The sequence below is a fragment of the Nyctibius grandis genome, chromosome 2, assembly GCF_013368605.1.
Source record: "Nyctibius grandis isolate bNycGra1 chromosome 2, bNycGra1.pri, whole genome shotgun sequence".
In the NCBI taxonomy this organism is placed as follows: domain Eukaryota; kingdom Metazoa; phylum Chordata; class Aves; order Nyctibiiformes; family Nyctibiidae; genus Nyctibius; species Nyctibius grandis.
In genome coordinates this window covers 110,029,793-110,051,261 of record NC_090659.1, presented here as the reverse complement: position 1 = coordinate 110,051,261, position 21,469 = coordinate 110,029,793, and the positions used below count along the sequence as shown (strand labels likewise).

The following is a 21,469-nucleotide window of genomic DNA, read 5'->3' as shown; positions in this document are numbered from 1 at the left end:
TTTAAAAGCCACCGCCCTCCCATTGGGCGAGCTGCGTGCCTTTCAGTCCTTCCCGCACACCTATTGGCGTTCCATGTCTGCCACGTCTCCACCGCCCCGCCCCCTCACCGCCCAGACGCGCCAGGCGGGCCGGAATCCCCCCCACACACGCTCGGAGCGCGGCAACTCCTCTCCCAGCGGGGCCGCCGCCGTGCGCAGCCCCCAGACAGCATTGGCTACAATCGCTGCTTGTCTTCCCGATGCCTGCCGGTGATTGGCTGCTGGCTGTCAAGGCCCGCCGCTCCCCTCAATGAGCTTCCGGCGGCGGGGGTCTCGCTGGGTCATGGAGGAGTCAGAGAGGGAGGTTGTCGTGCTTGCTTTGTCTGAGGGGGCGGCGTGCCCGGGGTGGGGGGGGAAGGCTGGCGCCTCTCTGCGGCAGTCTGTAAGGGAGGAGGTAGCTCAGCCTCCCGGGGTTCCTCCTCCCAGTGCGCCGTGTGACCCAGGCAAAGGGGAAGGGTTCGGGCCCGGGGCGTGGGGCTTTCTACGGCCGTGTGGGAGCGGACGGAGCCAGTGTGGCCAGTGGGCTCGCGATGGCAGGGCTAACGCGCAGCAATTCACATTTCTTCCTAAACTGCGTGGTTTGAGTGTATTGTGGGTTTAGTGATTAAAACAGTGAAATAACGTTTGTGGAAATACTGTAATAAAAAAAATATGTTTTGGACCGTGCTGGTTATGTAAGCCACCGTGTCATTAATGTAAGTGAATATACGTGCAAAACACTTTCGTGGAGCTTTCTGTTCTTGAGCTCTTTCTTTTTGTCTCCCCAGCTGCACATGAAGCATCTGGCACTCGCTCTTTGTGTTATATCCTGTTTCCCTGGTAACATAACCTTTGTGCAGGCTTAAAGCATTTGCAGGCAGAAAATTCAACACATTTTTTTTCCTGAAGTTTGCTACCTCTATTCTGCATAACTTGATGCATGCATGTATTATTCTGCGTATTTATTTACAGTTACTTGCTTGATCCTTTCAAATCCACATTCTGGGCTGTATTCAGTATTTGGACTTAAGCATTTCCACTGGATGGATAGGTTATTTGATTAATACAGCTTCTAGTGATTATAATTGTGACGATGAAACTACAAATCTCCTTTAAAATGGTATTTTCCAGTTTCAGTCAACAACTCTGGCAGTGAACTTCCTGAAAATATTTATAGAAACTAAACATGGAAAGGCTATGAATTATCAGCTTACTTACAGGTAACAATAGTTTAGGTGCCGTACTTGCCCATTGTGTATGGAATGTCATAAAAATTTAAGAAGAATAATAGTAAGGAGTAGGGTAGCAAGATGGTGTGAGATTGCTGGCGATATATTATACAGGGATATTTCCTACTAAGGCCTGTGTATGAACTAGGCTTCAATTTACATTATTACAAGTATTTTGGCAGTGCTCAGAAATAAAATACAAGCGTGCCCTAAAGGTCTTGCAAGCTAGTTCAAACTAGATTCAGGTGAAAGTAGGTGGAAAAATGATAGAAAGTCATTAACAGTCTGAACCTCTGCCAGTCTGCAAAAATAATTAGTGCTAATTGTAGCTCACTGAGTATCCTTTTATTGTGAAGCACGAAAACACTAAATATGATTAGTGTCCATTAGAATAATTTGAACTAGGAAGCATATGATTTCCTAGGGTAGCTGTGCACATAATTCTAAATAGCTCTACTTTCTCCCCCTATTGTTATTCCACTACTACAGAGGCTATTAATCACAGGTGAAGAATCTTGGTATATACCAGCTTCCTCCAGCAAAAATCCTTGGACTGCCTTCATTCATGCAAACTGTCTTGAATTTACGTGTAATTTATGTGTAATAATTACATGTCATTTATGCATTAAATCCAGACTCTGCTTCCTTGCTTTTGATCACAATGAGAAAAGACTCACCATACAGTCTACTTCAGATACAGACTCTGCAAGTCTGTGGTGAATTCCCTGGATCTGTAGAACACACATACACAAATTCCTTCTGATTATGCACAGGGTTACACAACTACAGCTCTCAAATTTGGTCTGTGAATCCCTTCCTTGTTCAATATAAGCTTTTAACACCATGAACGATGTTGGAACGCTTTCTACACATCTCCAAATAGGTTTTGCTAGCAGTGGGGCAAAGGACTTTGAGTGTTGGAAAGTTAATTTTTATCACTGTAACTGTTTCATCTATGCAGAGGTCTGAAGGTCACAGAATTGTAAGTAAGTTCTGGAAGAATACAAGACAACACAGGGCTCCCTCACTTTGTATTAATGCCATTTCTGCACCCTTTGCACACGAATTTTAGACTAAGTAGCTTCTATCTCCTTTTATTTAAAGTCACTTCTAAGTAGTACGGAAGCCCACTTCAGTCAAAATAAATACCTAAACATTTGCAATACTTAAACTGGTAAAAAAACCCATATATCAATCTGAGATAGATGGCTCCAATAAAGAAGATACCAATTTAAATGAGTACTTTACAATGGTAAGCTTACAACTTTTCAGCAGACTAAATCAAATTTAGCGTGGGAGCAGCAATTTGATATACAAAGGATATACAAATACAAGGACCAAGGATAAGTAAAAAAACCCCTCTCACTGCAGTTTTCATGCATGCTAACTGCATTCTGGGTTATAATCTAACATTCATAATGTTCTCTAATTGAAAAAAGAAAGAAAAAAAAAGTAGTTAACCTCATTAGAAACACTGAACATTCTCTGTATTTTGAAACTCACTGAAAAAAATCAGACCTGAGGAGGATTCAGTTGCTCGGTGCTTTTATTTCACAAAAGAATGAACATCTCGGCAAACATGTAGTATCATACTTTCCACATATCAGCAGAGCCCAGGCAGCAGCAAAATGTTACTGATCTCTACGCTTTGTTAGATGTTAGAAGGGAAAAAAGTAAATTGAGTATAATGTTCAGCTATAAATATTGTCAAATCTATCCCTGCTTTCGGTCTCTTTTAATTAAAATAGATCTTATGCTGCCTCCTGTTGGTCACTACAAACAGAAACATCTAAAATTGGACTCCACATTACGAACTGCAGACAGCACATTCTATAGCCTACACCTTACCAACCACCTACTACTCATCAGAGGAGGTATACAGCTTTCTTCATGGAGTAATACCAGAAATAAATCTGACCCAGTAAATCTACTCCATGTTGTGGATATAATGAATTTTTAACAGCAGTAAACTGACTTACTACGAAGGTATTTAGAATATAGAAAATAAATTCATTAGTACATAAATAATACAGTAATCATCAGGTCTGTGCAAACATAATCAATATAAACACCTGCATAATTGCTATTTATTATAACAACTAAACCAGTATGATGACATTACCAAAGTGCCATAATGTTTTGGTAGCATTCTTTAAAAATTAAGATTATCCAAAATAGTCATTACTGGATATTCAAATCCCACATACAATACATATTATCTTCATGTATCTTATACTGGCCATGCTTATAATGTATTCTGTGACATATAATACAATACTAGTAGAAATGTTTTGGTTACATTGTTTAAGTGCAAATAGTAGATTATAACTTTACATGCAATTTGTATGTTTTAAACATCTTGCTATATTTCAGTGAGAACGTAGGTAATCATTAATCTAGTCGTCGACTATTTTTAGAGGTTTGGCCAACGGTACTTTTCCATAAAGTACTGTGAGCTTTGAAAAGTCAGAAAAGATGTAGAAAATCTCACTTCGTACTAATTTTGTGACTTTTTTAAAATTGCATAACAGCTGTGTAAAGTAGACTGAAAAATCTGTTTGATCCAGACCTACAGCAGTTACTCATGCAAGTAATCCATATTCTTCTGAGTAGTGTAGTTGACTTCACTGAGATTTCTTACATCATCAGCGATTAATTACAGGATTTGGAACATAGGCCCTTAATTCTATCATAAAGCCTTGTTTTTAGCCGTGACTTTCTAACACAGCTGTTTCTGCACTCAATTCTGCTATTAGATTTAACTCTCTGTATGTGGAATTGTGGCAAATGACCTTTTTCCCCTGTGAGAGTTGTAATACAGGCTTACCTCTCCAGGTAAAAGCAAACTGTGGCCTGCACTTTGGTGCCAAAGGAATAGAGAAAAATGCATTAGCAATGTCTATGGTGGCATACCACTTGGCTGCCTTTGATTTCCTGATCACTGAGTAAGAGATGAACTCCATTTGAAATCCGTGAATGATTTGTCAAACTGGGAACTGACATTAGTTCCTGTGCAAATGTAGCATACAATATTAAAGAAGCATGTCTATTTTCCAAATTAAGCTTCAGTTTACACTATATATACTAATAACAAGTAATTTAGCACATATGTCATTGCTCTATCTGATGTCATATGCCAGAGGCTTATACATATAGCAAGTAGCTGGATGGAAAATTGCCAAAAAACTTGCTGTAAGGAAAAACTTAGAGGAAAGAGCATCACCTGAATTACCAACTCACTTGCTGTTTATGCGGCCCAGCAATTTGGTTGTGAAAGTGGCAATTAAAAAAACCTCGCAATTCTCTAGTCTCTTCCAATTTGCATAGCTATTTATACCCATGTACTATGGGCATAATATGCTACTTTCCTCATTGCATAAATTGTGTACTCATTACTTGGGTATAAAAACAACACAAAAACACAAGCAGAGGAGAATTGGGCCTTGTATTTCCGATGAAGTTGACAAGTTGCAATAATTAATGATTAATAAATTCTCTATGCTACCATGAGTAGCCTTATTAATGCTAAAACTGCTCTTCTCCTATATGTCTATTTATTTTTCTCCTGCTGTTTCAGTAAGCAGGAATAGTATTCTACAGCTCTCCTAAACTATTCAATACATTTGCTTTGCACTAACAAAAACTAGTTGTGTTCCAATATAAAAATGCTTGCTTTTCAGTATGGTGATTGTAAAGGTTACCTGGCTAAGTGTAGTTATAATGTGATTTGGAGACTCACTATGAAAAGAGAAAAATGAATGTGGAAGTTGCCTGAAATACTATAGTAACAAGCTATTTACTTCTACAGAACTCATTCGCATCTTAATACAAATGAATTATTGAGTGGGAGGGTTCCACTCTATTATAATGTTCTCCAAATGTGCATAATTTTCATTTATATCCTTATGAAAATATTTATGATAAATGTTATCTAAATTTATAAAGGTATCTGATAACAAATTAGAGTCAATCACAGAATTTGAGCTTTCCATTGTTTACTGTTTAAAACAGAACTACGTTGCTAGGCAATATTAAACTCTAAGCATTACTATTGAGCTTGAGTTTTGCAAAAAATACAGGCAGTAGTGATGTGATAATGAACTTACCGCGGTTGTCTCAAGCCGCATGAAAGATGTTTTCGACACCTCACTAAATTTTGTTCATTTTTAAACTGCTTGGAAAAGATGTGCTTAGATATTTAGAACCATTCTGTCTCACACAGGACAACCTTACTGCTTAAATGATACTTACATGGAACACAAGGGCTCCCAAGGTCTTATTCAAATAGCTGGAAAGAAAGAAAATTCTCAGGCTGTGGAAAATTACACATGAATTTATGAAACCTAGCAAATTTCAGTGTCTTTCTGTCAGACACTTTGTATGCATGAGATCAAATTTACTCCACATACTCCACACTAGTATGCCTAGACTAATATTAATACTAAAAGTCCATTACATTTTTAACATTATAATAGATGACTACTTAAAGTTTATCAAGCAATACATTGTGTAGCGTTTACCGTGTAATATTTTAACACTTAAAATTACCATGATGTACAAGATGAAAGTGTTTTAATTCATTCAAACCACCACAGATGTTTAAAAATTAATTCTTTTACTTCAGAAATACTATTTACTTTGGCTTTAAATATGGGGATTTATTTTTGTAACTTTGTATTTGATGTATGACAAGATACGAACTTCTCCCGCAGTTAACCGAAGCAACAACTAAAATTCATTTTACAGCTTGCTGCTGTAAACAGCCTAGTGGCCGCTTAGTAGACAGCACTGGAGACTTCCAGAGATGGAAGACTTCTGTTAGAAAACATCCTGAAGTGTTTTTTCTTTAGTTAACGGCATGACTGAAGCAAAGATACCACATGAATCATCCACCCTGTAGAAATCTTCCCCACCCTGCACTTTGTTATCAAAGTTTATCTGGCCAGAGGTAATGGGATGAAAACAGAAAGTACAGCTACTACTAAGGCACGAGGATGGAGAAAAACTGGTAAAACTGAAGAGCTGAAGTAAGATGATAGGAATTATCAGTCTCTTCAAGTTAGATACCTGGTTTTAATGCTGTGAAGGTCACTTTGGCTCTTGCCCTTGCTAAGGTCATTCTAATAAGATAAAGCTGTCAATGTATTCCCCTTACAGGTTTATGAATATAATAAAACAACACTAATGTAGATTTCTTTTAAACTTCAGTTACATAGGGGAAACAGTATCACAGTCAGTTTTCTCATTCAGCAATTTGTCTACTGGGACAACCGCGAATACTACAGAAATAATGGCACATATTACACAATTAATTCCTCATGACTATGCTTTTTTGAAAAGTAATATCATTTTGAAAATTATTCAGATAACTACAGAGAAGACTTGCATATAAAAGTAGGTAGTACTTTCTATATAATGACTAGCATGAATGACAATTTAATGGACTCTTCCAAAAGCAATTCTATAGCATAGAATTTAAACCGAAGATTTAAACAGAACAGTACATATTTTTCTGTCTGTAAATTAATACCTAAAAATCTGTTCTAAAACTTGTGCATTTAAATAGATTCTTTTGACTCAGGAGTTTCAAAATTCTCCAGAGCAAATTGTCAGTACAGATGACCAGGGGTCCCTATATTTATTAAACTGAATGACCTGACAGTAAAACTCAGTTAAGGCTCTTGGCATTGGTGAAACTTCTTCCCACTCAGACCTACTACTGTGGTAGACTTGAACTTCATCTGTGATTTCTTCTGGAGCATAATCACCACCTAATATATAAATTTTGTCTTCTGTCCCAACTGCCCCTGCATTAAAGCCAGCGCATTCAAAAGATCCTTCCCCTTTCCAAACACAGGTTTCTGGGCAAAAACTGTAGACCTTGTAGGTGGAGAGATCACATATGTACAACGTACAGTTCACTGGAACAGCTTTGATTAGAGTTGCATGGAAAAATTGCCCAAATTCTGCTACAAGCTCAGACCACTGATCAGTCATAGCATTATACTTAAAGAAACAGTCAAGAGAAGGATTAAAGGCATCAGTAATCTCTACTTCTGAGCCAAGGACGTAAATTATATTTTGACATGCACTTGCTTCTGGATAGTAGATACCTCTTGGTAATTGGCTTACAGATTTCCAGTCTTTGGAAAGAGGATTATAGGATTCTACATCCAAAAGACTTCGGGTTTCTTGAGCTCCTCTGGTCTTCCCACCTATTACGAACAGCTGATTTAAGGTTACAACAGATGTGTGCATTGTCCTTGGTTTTTTCATAGCTGACACTATGGAGAATTCATTGCTGAGTGGACAGTAGCACCAGGTTTGGTCAGTGGCATCATGAAACGGTTCAGCAATATGAAGCCTGACAGTCCTGTAACAATTCCCTTTGCATCCTCCAGTTATAAATATTTTTTCTCCGTAGCTAGATAAACTTGACCCTGGAAGATCAATCATGTGCGTATGTGGTAGTTCTTTCCATTTATCTGTTTTGATGTTGTAGCAGAATGTATGTCTGTTTTCTCCATCTTCATCAGTTTTATGAACAAATATATATTTTTCTGTGGTCGAAGGACGTGCATCTGGAAATAGTCCACTAAAGTTTTGCACACTTTTAACTGCATCATTTATTATTACTGAGCAATTAGCAGTCTTAAGTAAGTGTTCTTCAGAATGTAGAAAGTCCTGCAAAGTCTTTTCAGGTAACTGGTGCAGTCTCACTTTTTTAATCAAATTAGGCAGATATTTCTGTCGTGTGTCTAAGTTATGTTTGGTCCACTGAAGGACAGCTTTCAACACTGATTCTTCCTCAGGGACATTCAGTTCGTCAGCCTCGAGACATTTTTGTAGTATCTCAAAATTCATCTCCAAAAAATCACTTGATCTGAGTAGCAAGGAAAAGTGGTGCTGTACAAAATCTAGTGCATGATCAAATAAGCGGACGGAACCATAACTTTCTGATAGAGAAAGCAACTGTAAGCAATTCACAAGATCAATACTTTTTATTAGAAAGTCACTGCAAGCTTTGGAAAGGAGTGAAACTTGAAGAAATGACGACAGTTGGAAGAGCATTTCCACATTATCATTTGTTATCTCTGTTTTTCCTGTGTAAGCGTAATCAAGAAAAGCTTTCACTGCCTTGGGCGATAGATTACTAATAGTAACATTGCCATCATCTCGTTCTTTCATATTAACTTCAAACATGGCTCTGTGAATAAAATATAGAAGATATACGCACAAATTAAAAGATCTAGCAAACAGCAGAGGACACTGATGTGAGAGGAAGGAGACAATCAGGAGCATATAATAAGGTGGGCAGGCTGTATAGATCTAAAATGTGGAGGTTCTCATAAGAACAATCCATTTGCTTGATATGGTTGAAAAAAAAAAAGGAGTGGTGATAAGAACATATTCAAAGTGATGGCTCATAAAAATGATAGCAGCACCTGTGTTTTATATGGATTTTCACAGAAAGAGATGAAGACTACAGCTCTCAATGTGCAAGAAAAAGTGAAACTGTTAGAGGCAGCATCAGTTTCAACATCTTGAGAAAGAAAGGCTGATTTAAGAAATATATAGTAAAAAAGCTCCATAATTTAGGTCATGCACTGTGGATGAATATAGAAAATTAGGTGAAAAAAGGCCTTCCAAATTGCAGGCTGAGCAAATGGCAGGATGGATGATGAGTGCATTCCTGTAATAAAAGTAGGTGAGGGGTGAATGAGAAGAAAAAAATATGAGGAAACTTAATTCTTGCTTTAGAGTTGACAGATAGATGTATGGGTATAGACAGATGTCAGAAAAAATGACATTTTGACATAGGATTGGATAATACAATGAAACGTGCAGAAAGTAGATTGTGACTGAATACAAAGACGATGGTTGAAATCGTGGGACAAACATTATTAATCAGTAGCTTTGTGCAAATTTTATTCATATTTTGACTACTTTATTACTAAGTATATAATAACATGTAAGTATTTCACACAATCTGACATACCAAGATAAAATAATTAAGGTTTTTCAAGCCAGTAAGTGCTGGCAACAGAATAGTGCTGCAACATTACTTGTCCTGCCCTCCCAGAGCCTAAGCATCAGGCTGTGATAGCAATAGCTTCTAAATTTGACAAAAGGTGATAGTGGAGAAAGATTTAGATAAATTATCAAATACTAAGTATATAATCTGGATTATTAATATATCATAGATCGTTTCTGTTAAAAACAGAGTATTATATCATAGTTCAGTTATACAATTAGTATCTTTATAGTATGGGATTTTTAAAATCCCATACTTTTATGAAGCCAAAGAGAGAAAAAAAATCACTGTGTATAGCATACTCTGTGGGAAGTGAACATCAGGTAAAGCAGGAACTTGTCTGACCTCCTGAACAAGAACATAAAATTAGAGTAAGACACTTATGTCTCAAAGACCTTTCTGCATACTAAATGACGATCCTTACAATCCTTTCCTCATTAACCCAAGAGCTGTGATACAAATCTCTAAATTACAGAATAAAATAGCAGCGGAAAAATACTAGTAGAAGGAGAGCAATCTAGGCAAAGGCTGTGATTCTGAAAACTAACAAGTCGGGAGCAAAATGTTGCTGAATCTTTGTTTTACACAATGAAACCAAAACTAAGAGAACTCCAAAGGCCAAGGAAGACAAAAGGTGTTTCATTTTAAAATTTATGTAGCAGACCTAGGTACTTTTTATTCCCTGAAGGTAATAAACAGCCCTTGCATTCCAGGACAACTTACAAATTTGATGGCTGCTGTTATCAACTGTTACACACAGGGAGAGGTCTCTCCTAGCAAATTTTAACCTGAAGAGCCTGTATCATAGACAGGTAGTAGTGTAGGTAGTGAAAAGGCCACATATGTTACCATGTGCATAATTTCAGTTCTAAAATTACCACTGGAAGCTATTTCATCCTAATATTCCTTTCTACCAGAGCATGTCTATGCTGTCAAGCAGTAAACACTTGAAATGCAAGTAGTTTTGTGTGTCAGAAAGAAAACAAAGCTGCTGCTACAGTGGAGAAAGAGCTTATTTCACCTGCATTTCTTCTTTTTTCAGTAGTCCTAAGAACACATCTAGCCTATGTCCTCTGTCATATATGACAGACTTCCACAAACCATAGGATACTCCCAGCCATTTGAAAATAACACTTGTCACCTATGTATGGGCAACTGAATCAAGCTCATATACTCATTTCCAGGAGCCCATTTTTTCATTTTTAGAGTGTCTTAGCTTTGTGTTTTACTAAAGAGTGTATTTGTAAACAGACTCTCAGTGTGGAATTGCAAGTTTGAGCCTTACTAATAAAAAAGTTAGAAAGATTCTTCATAAATTAGTATCCTGTATGTGAATGATCTGTCTGTCCCTTAAGAATGCATAGCTTTAAGCACCAGAAGGAAGATCACAGATCCATTTCATGCTGAAAGGCCGAGAACTGTAGTTTAGAAAAAATATATGTTTAAATACCTCTGAAGACAAACTCTACTATACTGACCACTCATCTTAGAGAAACAAAATCCAGCCCCATTCCAAAACCATGTACAATTTATCCACAACTGCTCAATGCAAGATGTATTTGTAATCAACCTTCTATGTTTCACAACATAAATGTGTCAAAGTATATAGACTGTCCCATACAAAAACAAACAATACCCTTGCAGACCTTTAAGTACAGATACAGGCAACAGATAAGTCTTAAAGATACACAACTTGTGTCAATTCTACCTAACAGCAGAACCATGCACTTACGGTTTGACATTTGTATTTCAGAGTATAGGCTGCTGTCTGAATCTCAAATTCATAGAGTCCTCATGTCACTTTGGAAATACAAACAAGTGTATTTGGGGTATGGTTAGGCATCTAAGACTGTAGTTTTGGTTTGGGTTTGGTTTTTTTTTTTGCTATCCTTAGTATGATGTTTGAACAGTTTGCTCAAAACTCTGCAGACATATGTAAATTGTGATGACTTATTTTTTAATTTTTGTAATTATATTCCTTCCCTCCTTCCCAGAGAACTTACAATCCATATCCTGCAAACTCATGCCAAAATTAGGTTTACCTGAAAAAGTCACTGCACGCTGCAAGTACACAACGATGACAAGGAATTATTTCATCTTTCACAAGAATTTTAAAGTCAAAAAATATATTTTGTTCTCTGAACTTTTGTAGTACTTTTAGAATTTGTTGTCCATGACCTTCAGCCACTAAGGAATTGATTTTATTTTCAGGAACAGAAATTCCATTGCAAATAGGTCTGCTAATGTAATCCCGTTGATTGGCCATGGTTTCTTCAGTCTATTCCTGAAACTGAAATGGAAAAATAATTAATTGATTCTACAGTCTTACTATTTAAAAAAAAAAAAAATCATTGTACCATTAAACAAACAAAAAAATTCCCAGCATTGAATTTGGTTTGTAAGTCCTATGCAGAGTTCTACATTTGTGTTATAAGTGACTTTTACACTGAATTTAATTTGATAATAATAATTCTACTTTGCAAAATATGTACACATAGCATACTTTGAAAAGTAAAATATCTGACATATCAAAGAACAACTCTACAAATACTACCCACCTGTAGGAATTTTTTCAATAAAGTCCACAGGAAGCACATCAAGGAGTGTGTTAAAATTTGTAATGGTCATTAAAATAAATAATAAAAAATTAAAATAAAATAGAAAGACTAGTCCTAGGCTTACCCTCAAAAAACCCCAAACTCTTACAATTTGATGTAAAATTAAGATGGAAGAGGAAAACTTGGTTATGTATTTTTAGATTCCAAAAGGCTCAGCTGTGTAATACAAACCCCCAAACTCAAAGCAGACCAATGGTCTTTCTACAGCTTACAGTGGAAAGGAGATACAGGCTACTAGATTACTTTCTAAGTGGATTCCCATTAGGCATTCCAGACTAAAATAAGAGAATACAAACACCAACAGCCTGGCCTAACCACAGGATTGCTAGGGCTTACCAAATGGGGTCATTTAGAGACAGTTTGTTTGGCGACAGTGCAGCTTTGAGTGTTTAGTCAATTGATGCTGATTTTATCTTGTACCTCTAGTCTTGCTGTGAAGCTGTATGTTTGCTTACAGCTTATGCTGAACACTGTAAGCATCATTTACAGTGGCGTAAATTAACTGGCTACAGAACTGATTTAAATTTAAGACAGTGAAATCTCCCTTGCAGCAGCCAGATTTTTCTGGTGAAAATGCCTATACTGAAGTGCACTGTTTGTATGGTAAGTTGGGCTTCACTATTTTTTACATTAAAAATATTTTACTCCACTTTGACAACATAAACTTTAAACATGAGCATATTTTATTGACACCTATTGAAAGTGCTATTTATACTGCTACAGATGCATAAACTGCCCTTACTGCTAATTTGAGTCAAGCTTGCCTATTTTAAAGCTTAAGGAAACATTCCAAGGTTTTTCTAATGCAGGATTCTGCTTCCACAATTCCAGTTAAAACTAGCAACAGACAATGGCCCACCTGAATTGACAAAGAAGGGGATAAAAAATTCCAAGCCAAACCAGGAAAGCAGAAAAATATTGGTTTTGGTTTTTAATTTCATGAAAAGGCTTATCTGATAATGTGATACATTCAGAGCAAACTAAGCCATCAGGCAGTCTTCTTCATGGGAGGTACTTTCATAGCAGACTGATCTATACTTTTTTCTAGTCAGGTAGCTCCAACCACAAAAAGACCTCCATGTCTCCTGGAATAGAAGAGATCCATTGATCTTGCTGCCAGCACTGGCACCCTTGGAGCAGGCATCTTCTCCTTTCCATGGCCAATCTCACGTATTCACTCTTTCCATTCTAAGCCTGAGGAACTAGGAAAATACAGAAGAACAAGACCACCATTTATTCTGATAATGTATGGCCTCATAAACCCCAACTTCCATAAATCAAAGCTTTTTTGTATGTCAGAATTCTCTAGAATACCCTTTTCTTATGAACTTAAAAGCCTGTTCCTCAAAGGACTGAATCTTCAAAAGCAGAGTTGTTTCAGTAAGTTTCCCACATTTGAATGAAACTTAAAAAAAAAGTGAATTTCAAGGTTGGCATCATGTAAAGTAACACTTCTTCTAAGGGAAATTTAAACATTTTCACAAAATTCTGGAATTGATAATAGATAGTAGACGTGTTTCTCCTTTTACACACAATTTCTATAGCAAGCTCCAACCTGCTACTTGCTTTCTGTAGGTAAAATTACCAATTTCAGTAATATTCATCCTTGTATAACGAACACAGAAACATCTAGTGTCATCAAGTCCGTCTCTGCTATTTTAGGCAAAGATATCATATCATCACTTTCACAAAAGCAATCGTATGTTTCAGAAAGTTTTCTTTTACCGCCACTATTTCCACAGGAAGAGTATCCCAGTACATTGGTGCCAGGACTGTAAACCTTCTTTTAATTACACAAATTATTAATGCTTACATATATTTGTTCTTCTGTCAAAATTGTCATTTGACTTAATTTTTCTAGTATATTTATTCATTCACAATTATAAAGAGTGTTGATAGCCTCTCTCAACTTTTAGTAGAATGAACAATTGTCAAACTTTCCAAGGTCCATTTATAAGACTGAATTTTTGTTTTCCTTATTATTTCTTGCAGTTTTCTCTTCATCCACTCCAGTTCGATCTCACATTTCTTTCACTGATATCAGATTTGTTTACAGCATTATGGTTAAGATGTCATCAGTGTCTCATTACTCCAATTTTCAGGTGATCCAGTGCATCCTAATCCTCATCTGTAATAGCAGTGTCTCCTTATTTTTTATTAAAAGCAAATTTCAGCAGTGTACCTCTAATGTTTTTGTCCATCATTAAGGAAGATATTAATGAATACTGTGCTATGGCTTAGCCTACTTCATCCTCCCCTCCATCCCATTAAAAAAATAAATATTAAAAAATTCAATTCTCATCTCCCTTGTACCCAATTCCTGCTTTATTTGATAATTTTCTTACTAATTTACCACTTTATTGGATCTGTTGATGATTTTAGAGCCCTCCAAAATGTCTTAATTCAGCTAAAACTTGGTATGTTAAACAAGGCCAACTAGCATTTATATTTCATGCATTCTTCTACAAAGCCATATGAATTAATCAATAGTTATATTTATAAATATTTGATCAAGTTACTGACAAAAGGGTAGAAAATATAGGGGGTGCAGACATACATCGTGTAGGTCTGGAGTTCAGGAGAGCTGGGCAACAAGCCTCCTTATATTTGCTCCATTTACTCGCACGGGATTCCAGTTACAAAGTCTGTCTTTATGTGGATTACCAAGAACCAAACTCCAGTAGAGGTTCATTAGAGTTGGGATCTCCTACTTCTGTTCTTTAACATATGGCTGCATGCCATACAGCTTCTTATCATGAAGGGCAAAGGCTATATACTACAAGCCCTCTTCCATCATCTGTCCCACCAGGTACTTGTCACACAACCAGGCTTCCAGCATCTCCTGTAATGTGACTCATCAAACCCGGAGTACTGGTGTATGTGACTGGGTATTGCCTGTGGTGAGATCACATGTGTTCTCTGATGAGACCAAATTCAAGCTACCCTATCACTTGACAAAATTTCTCTGCTCGCATACTGAACATTTACACATCTTATACTGACAAATGCCTGGTTAGCTATTAGCCTGGTTTTCTTAAAAAAACCCTCCAAAATCAAACCACCTTAAAGTTAATACATTTGCCCTGTTTTTCTGCTTGAAAGTCACATCAAACAAGTGGCCCATGGTATCAAATTTCACTGTAATGGCCAGACTTCAAAGTTATTAAGGTAAACCCCATCTAATACATGCTTGGGGAGATACACGTACCTCTCAAAGCTATCTGTACAGATCTCCAGTTGAGGAGTAAGGCATTCTGCACACCTGATAGTTCAGCTGCAAGGAATTGCCATGTATGGCCACATCTGTGTATGGCCACAAAGCAGCCAGCAGTTGAACAGAAGGAGGTTGGGGATGGTAAGGTAATTTTGGTCATTGCAGTGGATGAACTAAGGGACCACCTAGGAGCTCTGAGGGTAAGAGCATTCTTGAGGTCTGTCACAAAGCCCACTAACCTGGATATTTGTTAAATCCTAGATATTACACTAAGAGACTGAAAACACAGCATACTGTTAAACTTACATAGGAGTCCATAAACATCCAGGACAGACATTTTCAGAATATCTCAATAGGTGTACACTAAAATCATAACCACTGCAATATGCCTCCTAGAAATGGTGTTCACATCCATTCCACCAGATTTGAAACAGTAAAACAAACAGAACTGCAGAGTGAACTTTGAGCACAGATGAACTTTTGTTTGCGCAGGATCTACTGTAGTTCTCACCAGAGCATCGATCAGAGCATACTCATATAAAGTACATATATTCGTAACACACTTACTGAAAGTTAAAATAGCCTGAGATGCTGCGACTGACGGATAAGGTGGCTACAGATGTTTAAATATGCTAATGACGTTGAGAATGGTATAAGATGTGCAATTAATTCTAAGTGAATAACAGAGGAAAATGTATTAAGCAAGGGAGGGCAAGGGCCTACGTAATAAGAATAGAGCATGAATACCCAGATGAGGACACGGGGTACAGATTGACATTGGACAAGATTTACATCAAACTGTTCTGATCACTTTATAATAGTACAATAAAAATATATATACAAATATATGTGACTTTGTAGTAGCCTAGAGGATGTTGTTTTATGAAAGTATTGAGTATACATAAGTAATGTGTATACATAAGTTAGCAGTTTGTCAGAAAAAGCATGTTAAGGCCATGCCTGCCTGACCATAAACATGACCGAACCCTTGTAATGGGACTGAAGCCAGAGACTGTTCCCAGCACAAGGGACACCAATCTTACATGAGGCATGTACGCATTCAGACAGTAGAAATAACATTCTGTGTGTAGATGTTCTCTCCTCTACCAGTGCACCTGGCAAAAACACTCTAAACTCAACCTTTATTTGTTACTTTGCTATTTACAAACAACTGTAAAACAATCTATCTGCTTTATCTCAAAGCACAATATAGTTGTGCTACAGCACTCTCTCACCAATAAAAAAAAAGAATATTAATTCTTAATAGTTCTTAGCAGATGTCCTGGTTTGGCCTAAACCAGGCCAATTTTCCTTTCAGTGATTTTTACTTTCAGCTAAGTCTCCTCTAAGTAACTGCACTTTCTGAAACTAACTGCATGTTTTGCAGACAGTGTCTGCTTCCAGGGCTGATAACGCTCGAAGTTTGTAGTTATCGCTGAGGCACCGGTAGGGATGTTGTGCAGAAAGGCTCTTGCTGTACTTGTTCTTAGAGAAACCAAGGTCACTGCTGAATTCCTCACTGCTTATGAGTGAAGAGCCGAAGGGGGGTCGCAGCTGCAGGGGGGAGCAGACAGGACAGGTGACCCAAAATTGACCAACGAAGGTATTCCATCCCATACACGTCATTCTCAGTTTAAAGCGGGGGGATCACGAGGGTCTCGCTCTCTTTCTGCTATGGCCCGTGTCCAAGGAGGACTCTGTCTGTTTTCCTGCTGCCCCCGATCCCGATCCGTGCATCCCTGAATCCAGCTCTCGACCGTCGCTAGGCCCAGCCTGGGCCTTCCCGGAGCCTGCCCTGCAGTGCCGGTGGTGACGTGGCTGACTTCAGGGGAGCTCAATCTTGGTTTTGTATATATATTTGTATATATTTGATTATTTCTATTATTATTATTATACTCTTTTTCATTATTATAGTTTATTAAAACTGTTTTAACTTTCCAACCCGGAAGTCTCTCTCCCTTTTCCCTTTCCCTTTCCCTTTGGGGGGAGGGGGGGGATAACAGAGAGCATCTGCCACAGGTTTAATAGCCGGCCCAGCTTTAAACCGTGACAGCAGATATCTTATGAGAAATAAATTGTTCTTCAAGAGAACATTACCTTTGTCACTTAGCCTTCTCCCACCTTCGATAGTATATCTTACTAGATAGCAGGATTTTAAAAAAGAGAAATCTTAAATGCTGGTATTTTACAGCATACTTTTTGTAGTGAGGAAGAAAGAATTAAGACCAATGAAGATAAAGAAATTCTATACATTTCTCTAGACAAGTTTTAGATTTTTTTTTCATACAAAATTTAACTGTACAGTTAATTTAAGTTTTGATAAGGTCAAGGTCAGCATTTAAAATCTAATATTTAACATAAGTATTATAACTGAAAGAGGGTAGATTTAGAATAGATATTAGGAAGAAATTCTTTACTGGGAGGGCAGTGAGACACTGGAACAGGTTGCCCAGAGAAGCTGTGGCTGCCCCCTTCCTGGCAGTGTTCAAGGCCAGGTTGGATGGGGCTTTGTGCAACCTGATCTAGTGGAAAGGTGTCCTTGCCTGTGGCAGAGGGGTTGGAACTAGATGATCTTTAAGGTCCCTTCCAACCCAAACCATTCTATGATTCTATACTATACACCTATCAAGATGTTTTGCTATTTTCACTCCTTATCTATTCAAAGGGGGAGAAATTAGTAATTTGTTAACAATTTTTAAAGATACCACTCCCCACTACACATCTTATTTAACACACCTAATTTAATGTTCAGCAAGATGATTATGAGTGGAAGAAGTTTCTTAAGGACCTGGTGATACTTCTAATTGCTGACTAAAAATACAAGGTGGAGTGAAATGTAATTAAATTATAAACACTAAGTACAAAGTTCTGTACTTTTAGATTGTATTATTGTTTTGACTGTCATTGACTGTCTAAGATTGAAAACAGACAGTAACAGAATTCCAGGTTCCTGTCTTGAAATTTCAATGCAACTCAGTCTCATAGCTTTTTCATAAATAACTGAACTTCAGAGAAAATATTCAATCAATCATTTCTAGACAATCAAAAAAGATGCATGTGACATTCTGAGGCATTTAATTTACAAAAGTGGCATTTATCAATAATACATGTTGAGACAGTATTCTAATAGGGAAAGGTGACACAGAGACTTTAAAGCTTTGGGCTCTTTAGAAGTGATTGAAAAAAAAAAAACCCAGCATGAAAAAAAACCAGCATGGTACCAGTAGGAAGCAGTGAAATTGCACTGATTCCTGGAGGCATTCCAAAAGTGGAAGATTCCCTCTCTGCAAGCAGTGACCTTTAATTGCATATCCTCTCACAAACACACGAATCCATTAATTTAAAGAAAATAATCACTTAGAAGAACTCAAACTGACTGGATTTTATCCTAAAGCTAAATTCCACAAATTCATTCAGTTGCTTTGGAAATTATTTTTTTAGCTAAAAAAAGTTAAAGAATTGTAAATTTCATTTTCAGAAAAAAATTGGAATTAAAATGCCATGCTGTACTTCTTATTCCAGCAAAAATAATAACTGCAAATTCTGGAAGATGAAATTACCGCTTTTACTGGGTTCTGTAGTCTGTCATTTCTGTATGTCATTAAAATATTTGTTTTTTTCAAAACATACATGCAATATTGAGCATACTTATAGAATAATTTAGCATAGCTTATTATCATAGCATGTTTTACTTATAATAAAAATGTGGGTTTATATTTAATATATTCATAATTATATTCCATATTATACAGTGCATCTTGAACCTCAGTTTGCACTTACACTGGATGCTTATTTTTTAAAAAAATCAATAAATCCACTAGTGAAAAAAACTGCTATGTTTATATCTCTCTAAGTAGAAAGCATGGACAAGTCAAACCTATTAATTAAACCTGAGGGGATTTTTGGAACTAGGTAAGATCCACACTCCATTAGTATTATCACGTATCAGTAACTAAATATAGATATGGCCACAATTTCCTCTTCGAAGTGTGCAGAATACAATGCTCGAAATGTAAGCCTCAGCTACAATTTTATATTGGTGAATAGCATTTTCCCAGAGGTTTTTTTGACTGTGCTAAATCCTCCTCTGCTGTCTGTTAACTTTGTCTCTGTCTTTGAATAATACGTAAGAGAGTATGTATGACATCCCTTGCTTGACTAAGTCATGAAGAAAAATGGGAATCATATTTAAACATAAGTGAATTACACTACTGATTCCTTGCTGAAACACTTTTTTCCCCAAATGTTACGTCTGTGTGTCCTGGTTTGGCCCAAACCAGGCCAATTAGTCTTAAAGAAACCAAGGTCACTGCTAAATTCCTCACTGCTTACGAGTGAAGAGCCAAAGGGGGGTTGCACCTGCAGGAAGGAGCAGACAGGGCAGGTGACCCAAGATTGACCAACGAGGTATTCCATCCCATACACGTCATTCTCACTTTCCTATTTATCACTAACCCACTGCCTCCTGGAGGTGGGGCCCAGGAGGGACGGGTCCTCCTCTCTCCCACTGATTGGTACCAGCTTTGCCAATTCTCCAGTTAAAAGCCTGCAGGTGTGATGGCAGGGGGAGCTACTGCATTTTCCCCTCTGCCTGTGCTGGGGGGAGCAACTCTGCCTGAGGAGGATTTCTAAGCTCTTGATCTTGGTTTTGTATATATTTGATTATATCTATTATTATTATTATACTCTTTTTCATTATTATAGTTTATTAAAACTGTTTTAACTTTCCAACCCATAAGTCTCTCTCCCTTTTCCCTTTCCCTTCAGGTGGGGGGGGGAGGGTTAACAGAGAGCATCTGCCACAGGTTTAATAGCCAGCCCAGCTTTAAACCGTGACACTGTGTTTAAAATATTTTGCAAAGACCAACCTATACTGTTACAACTGAGACTTATTTTAGGCAGAAAGACAGCAGTTTTTCTGGTCTGTGTAGAAACAGCACTTTTTCACATTAACAGGGAGTTGGGAATGCTAAACAACAACAACAAAAAAGATTCTAAGAAATACCTGAACTAATATAATTTTCAATATTTTTGCATCATTTGTACATGGTCAATATAGAATGGTTAAAGCATAAATATTTCTAAAGGCAAGAAACAGGAAGAAGGGTCATAAATTTTCAAGCAGACCCCAAATTTTTACCCATGGCCCAACTTCAAAACCAAGGGGTAAACAAAATTATTACCTTTTGATGACTTTCAGATGGCCTGTAATTGAGGGCACGTGGGAATCCAGTTCTGACAACCATTATGGTTCTTAGCAGAACAAAGAGCACTGGGTATAAAAGGCTTTTGTTTGGACATAGTCTTTAGGAGCCAGAATCAAACTAGGGTGATGCAGTACCGCGCATCTGGTGTGCGAACAACTGTCTCCTAGTCAGTACAAAGCAGCAAGACCCGGGAAGGCACAGAGGCCACCCCCGCTGCCACAGCTCCCGGCATGTGTCAGCTCTGCCAGGGGCCGGGGCGGTTCTTCAGGAGCACGGATGTACTAACGGCAACGATGGGGCCAGAGACACCGGGGGAGTCAGCTGCCCTTAGCGGATAACGGTGCCCCGAAGAGCCCCCAACGGACGCTATCCCCAACGGGATAAAGGCGGCCCTGTCTCGCACAGAGCCGGGGGCGGCCAGAAGCTACAGAGAAATCACGTTCTTTTTGCCAAGGCTGGAGTTATCAGCCACTCATAAGCGTTCTGCCGCCCCGCTCACTGCAGCTGCTAGTACCAATGCCAGCCCGCCCCTGCAGCCCCTCACCGCCAGCCTCAGCGACGGCTGCCATGACCCCCGCCCCGCCCGCTGGAGGGAGGGCAGCGCCGGCAGCGCCGCTACTGAGCATGCCCAGCCCACCCGCGCATGCGCCCTGCGGCGGCCCCGTTCATTCTAAGGGAGGGCTAATTCTGACAGGACAGGCAGGATGGTGCAAAGGGCTTCCCCTCCTCTCACAGCGCGACCGCGGGGCCCGGCCGCGGCATGTGGCACTCTCCAGCGCTGCCGCCTCTCTGGAACCGGCGAAGACCAAGCACCCCCTCAGCGCTCCCTCCGAACAGCGCGCACCCACCTGCAGCCAACACCAGCAGCTCGCCGACCAGTCTGGCCCACCCTCCGCAGCAGCAACGCCAGCAGATTGGTTCCTTCCGGTGTCATTCTCTCGCTTCTCGCACTCGGAATGGTTCTCCCGGCCGTCAATCCAGAGAAAAGCCTGCCCATCCTCCAGAGCGGGTTCCTCTCTGGGCGCGCTGACGACACCACCGGTGTAGCTCAGCCGCAGGCACCGCCCTTCCCCTGATAAGTCCATACCTGGCGCATTCCCCTGTCACTCACAGGTCAATCTGATACCGGATTGGCTAGCGTACCTCCA

The 21,469-nt window shown here is 38.6% G+C and overlaps 1 protein-coding gene across 4 annotated transcripts; it reads right to left on the bottom strand.

Annotated features, from left to right (window-relative positions):
- Positions 1 to 2,836: 2,836 nt before the first annotated feature.
- KBTBD3 (kelch repeat and BTB domain containing 3) lies at positions 2,837 to 21,327 on the bottom strand. 4 transcript variants are annotated; one of them, XM_068425373.1, is made up of 4 exons: positions 21,170 to 21,327; positions 12,760 to 13,102; positions 11,325 to 11,572; positions 2,837 to 8,454 (listed from the first exon to the last, which is right to left on the bottom strand). In XM_068425373.1, exons 3-4 carry the CDS (start codon positions 11,546 to 11,548, stop codon positions 6,834 to 6,836), a joined length of 1,845 nt encoding a protein of 614 aa, XP_068281474.1. In that variant the 5' UTR covers positions 11,549 to 11,572; positions 12,760 to 13,102; positions 21,170 to 21,327; the 3' UTR covers positions 2,837 to 6,833. The 4 variants fall into 4 exon arrangements, with proteins under 4 accessions (XP_068281474.1, XP_068281475.1, XP_068281477.1 ...); XM_068425374.1 differs by lacking the exon at positions 21,170 to 21,327 and adding an exon at positions 20,298 to 20,867; XM_068425376.1 differs by lacking the exon at positions 12,760 to 13,102.
- Positions 21,328 to 21,469: the final 142 nt, after the last annotated feature.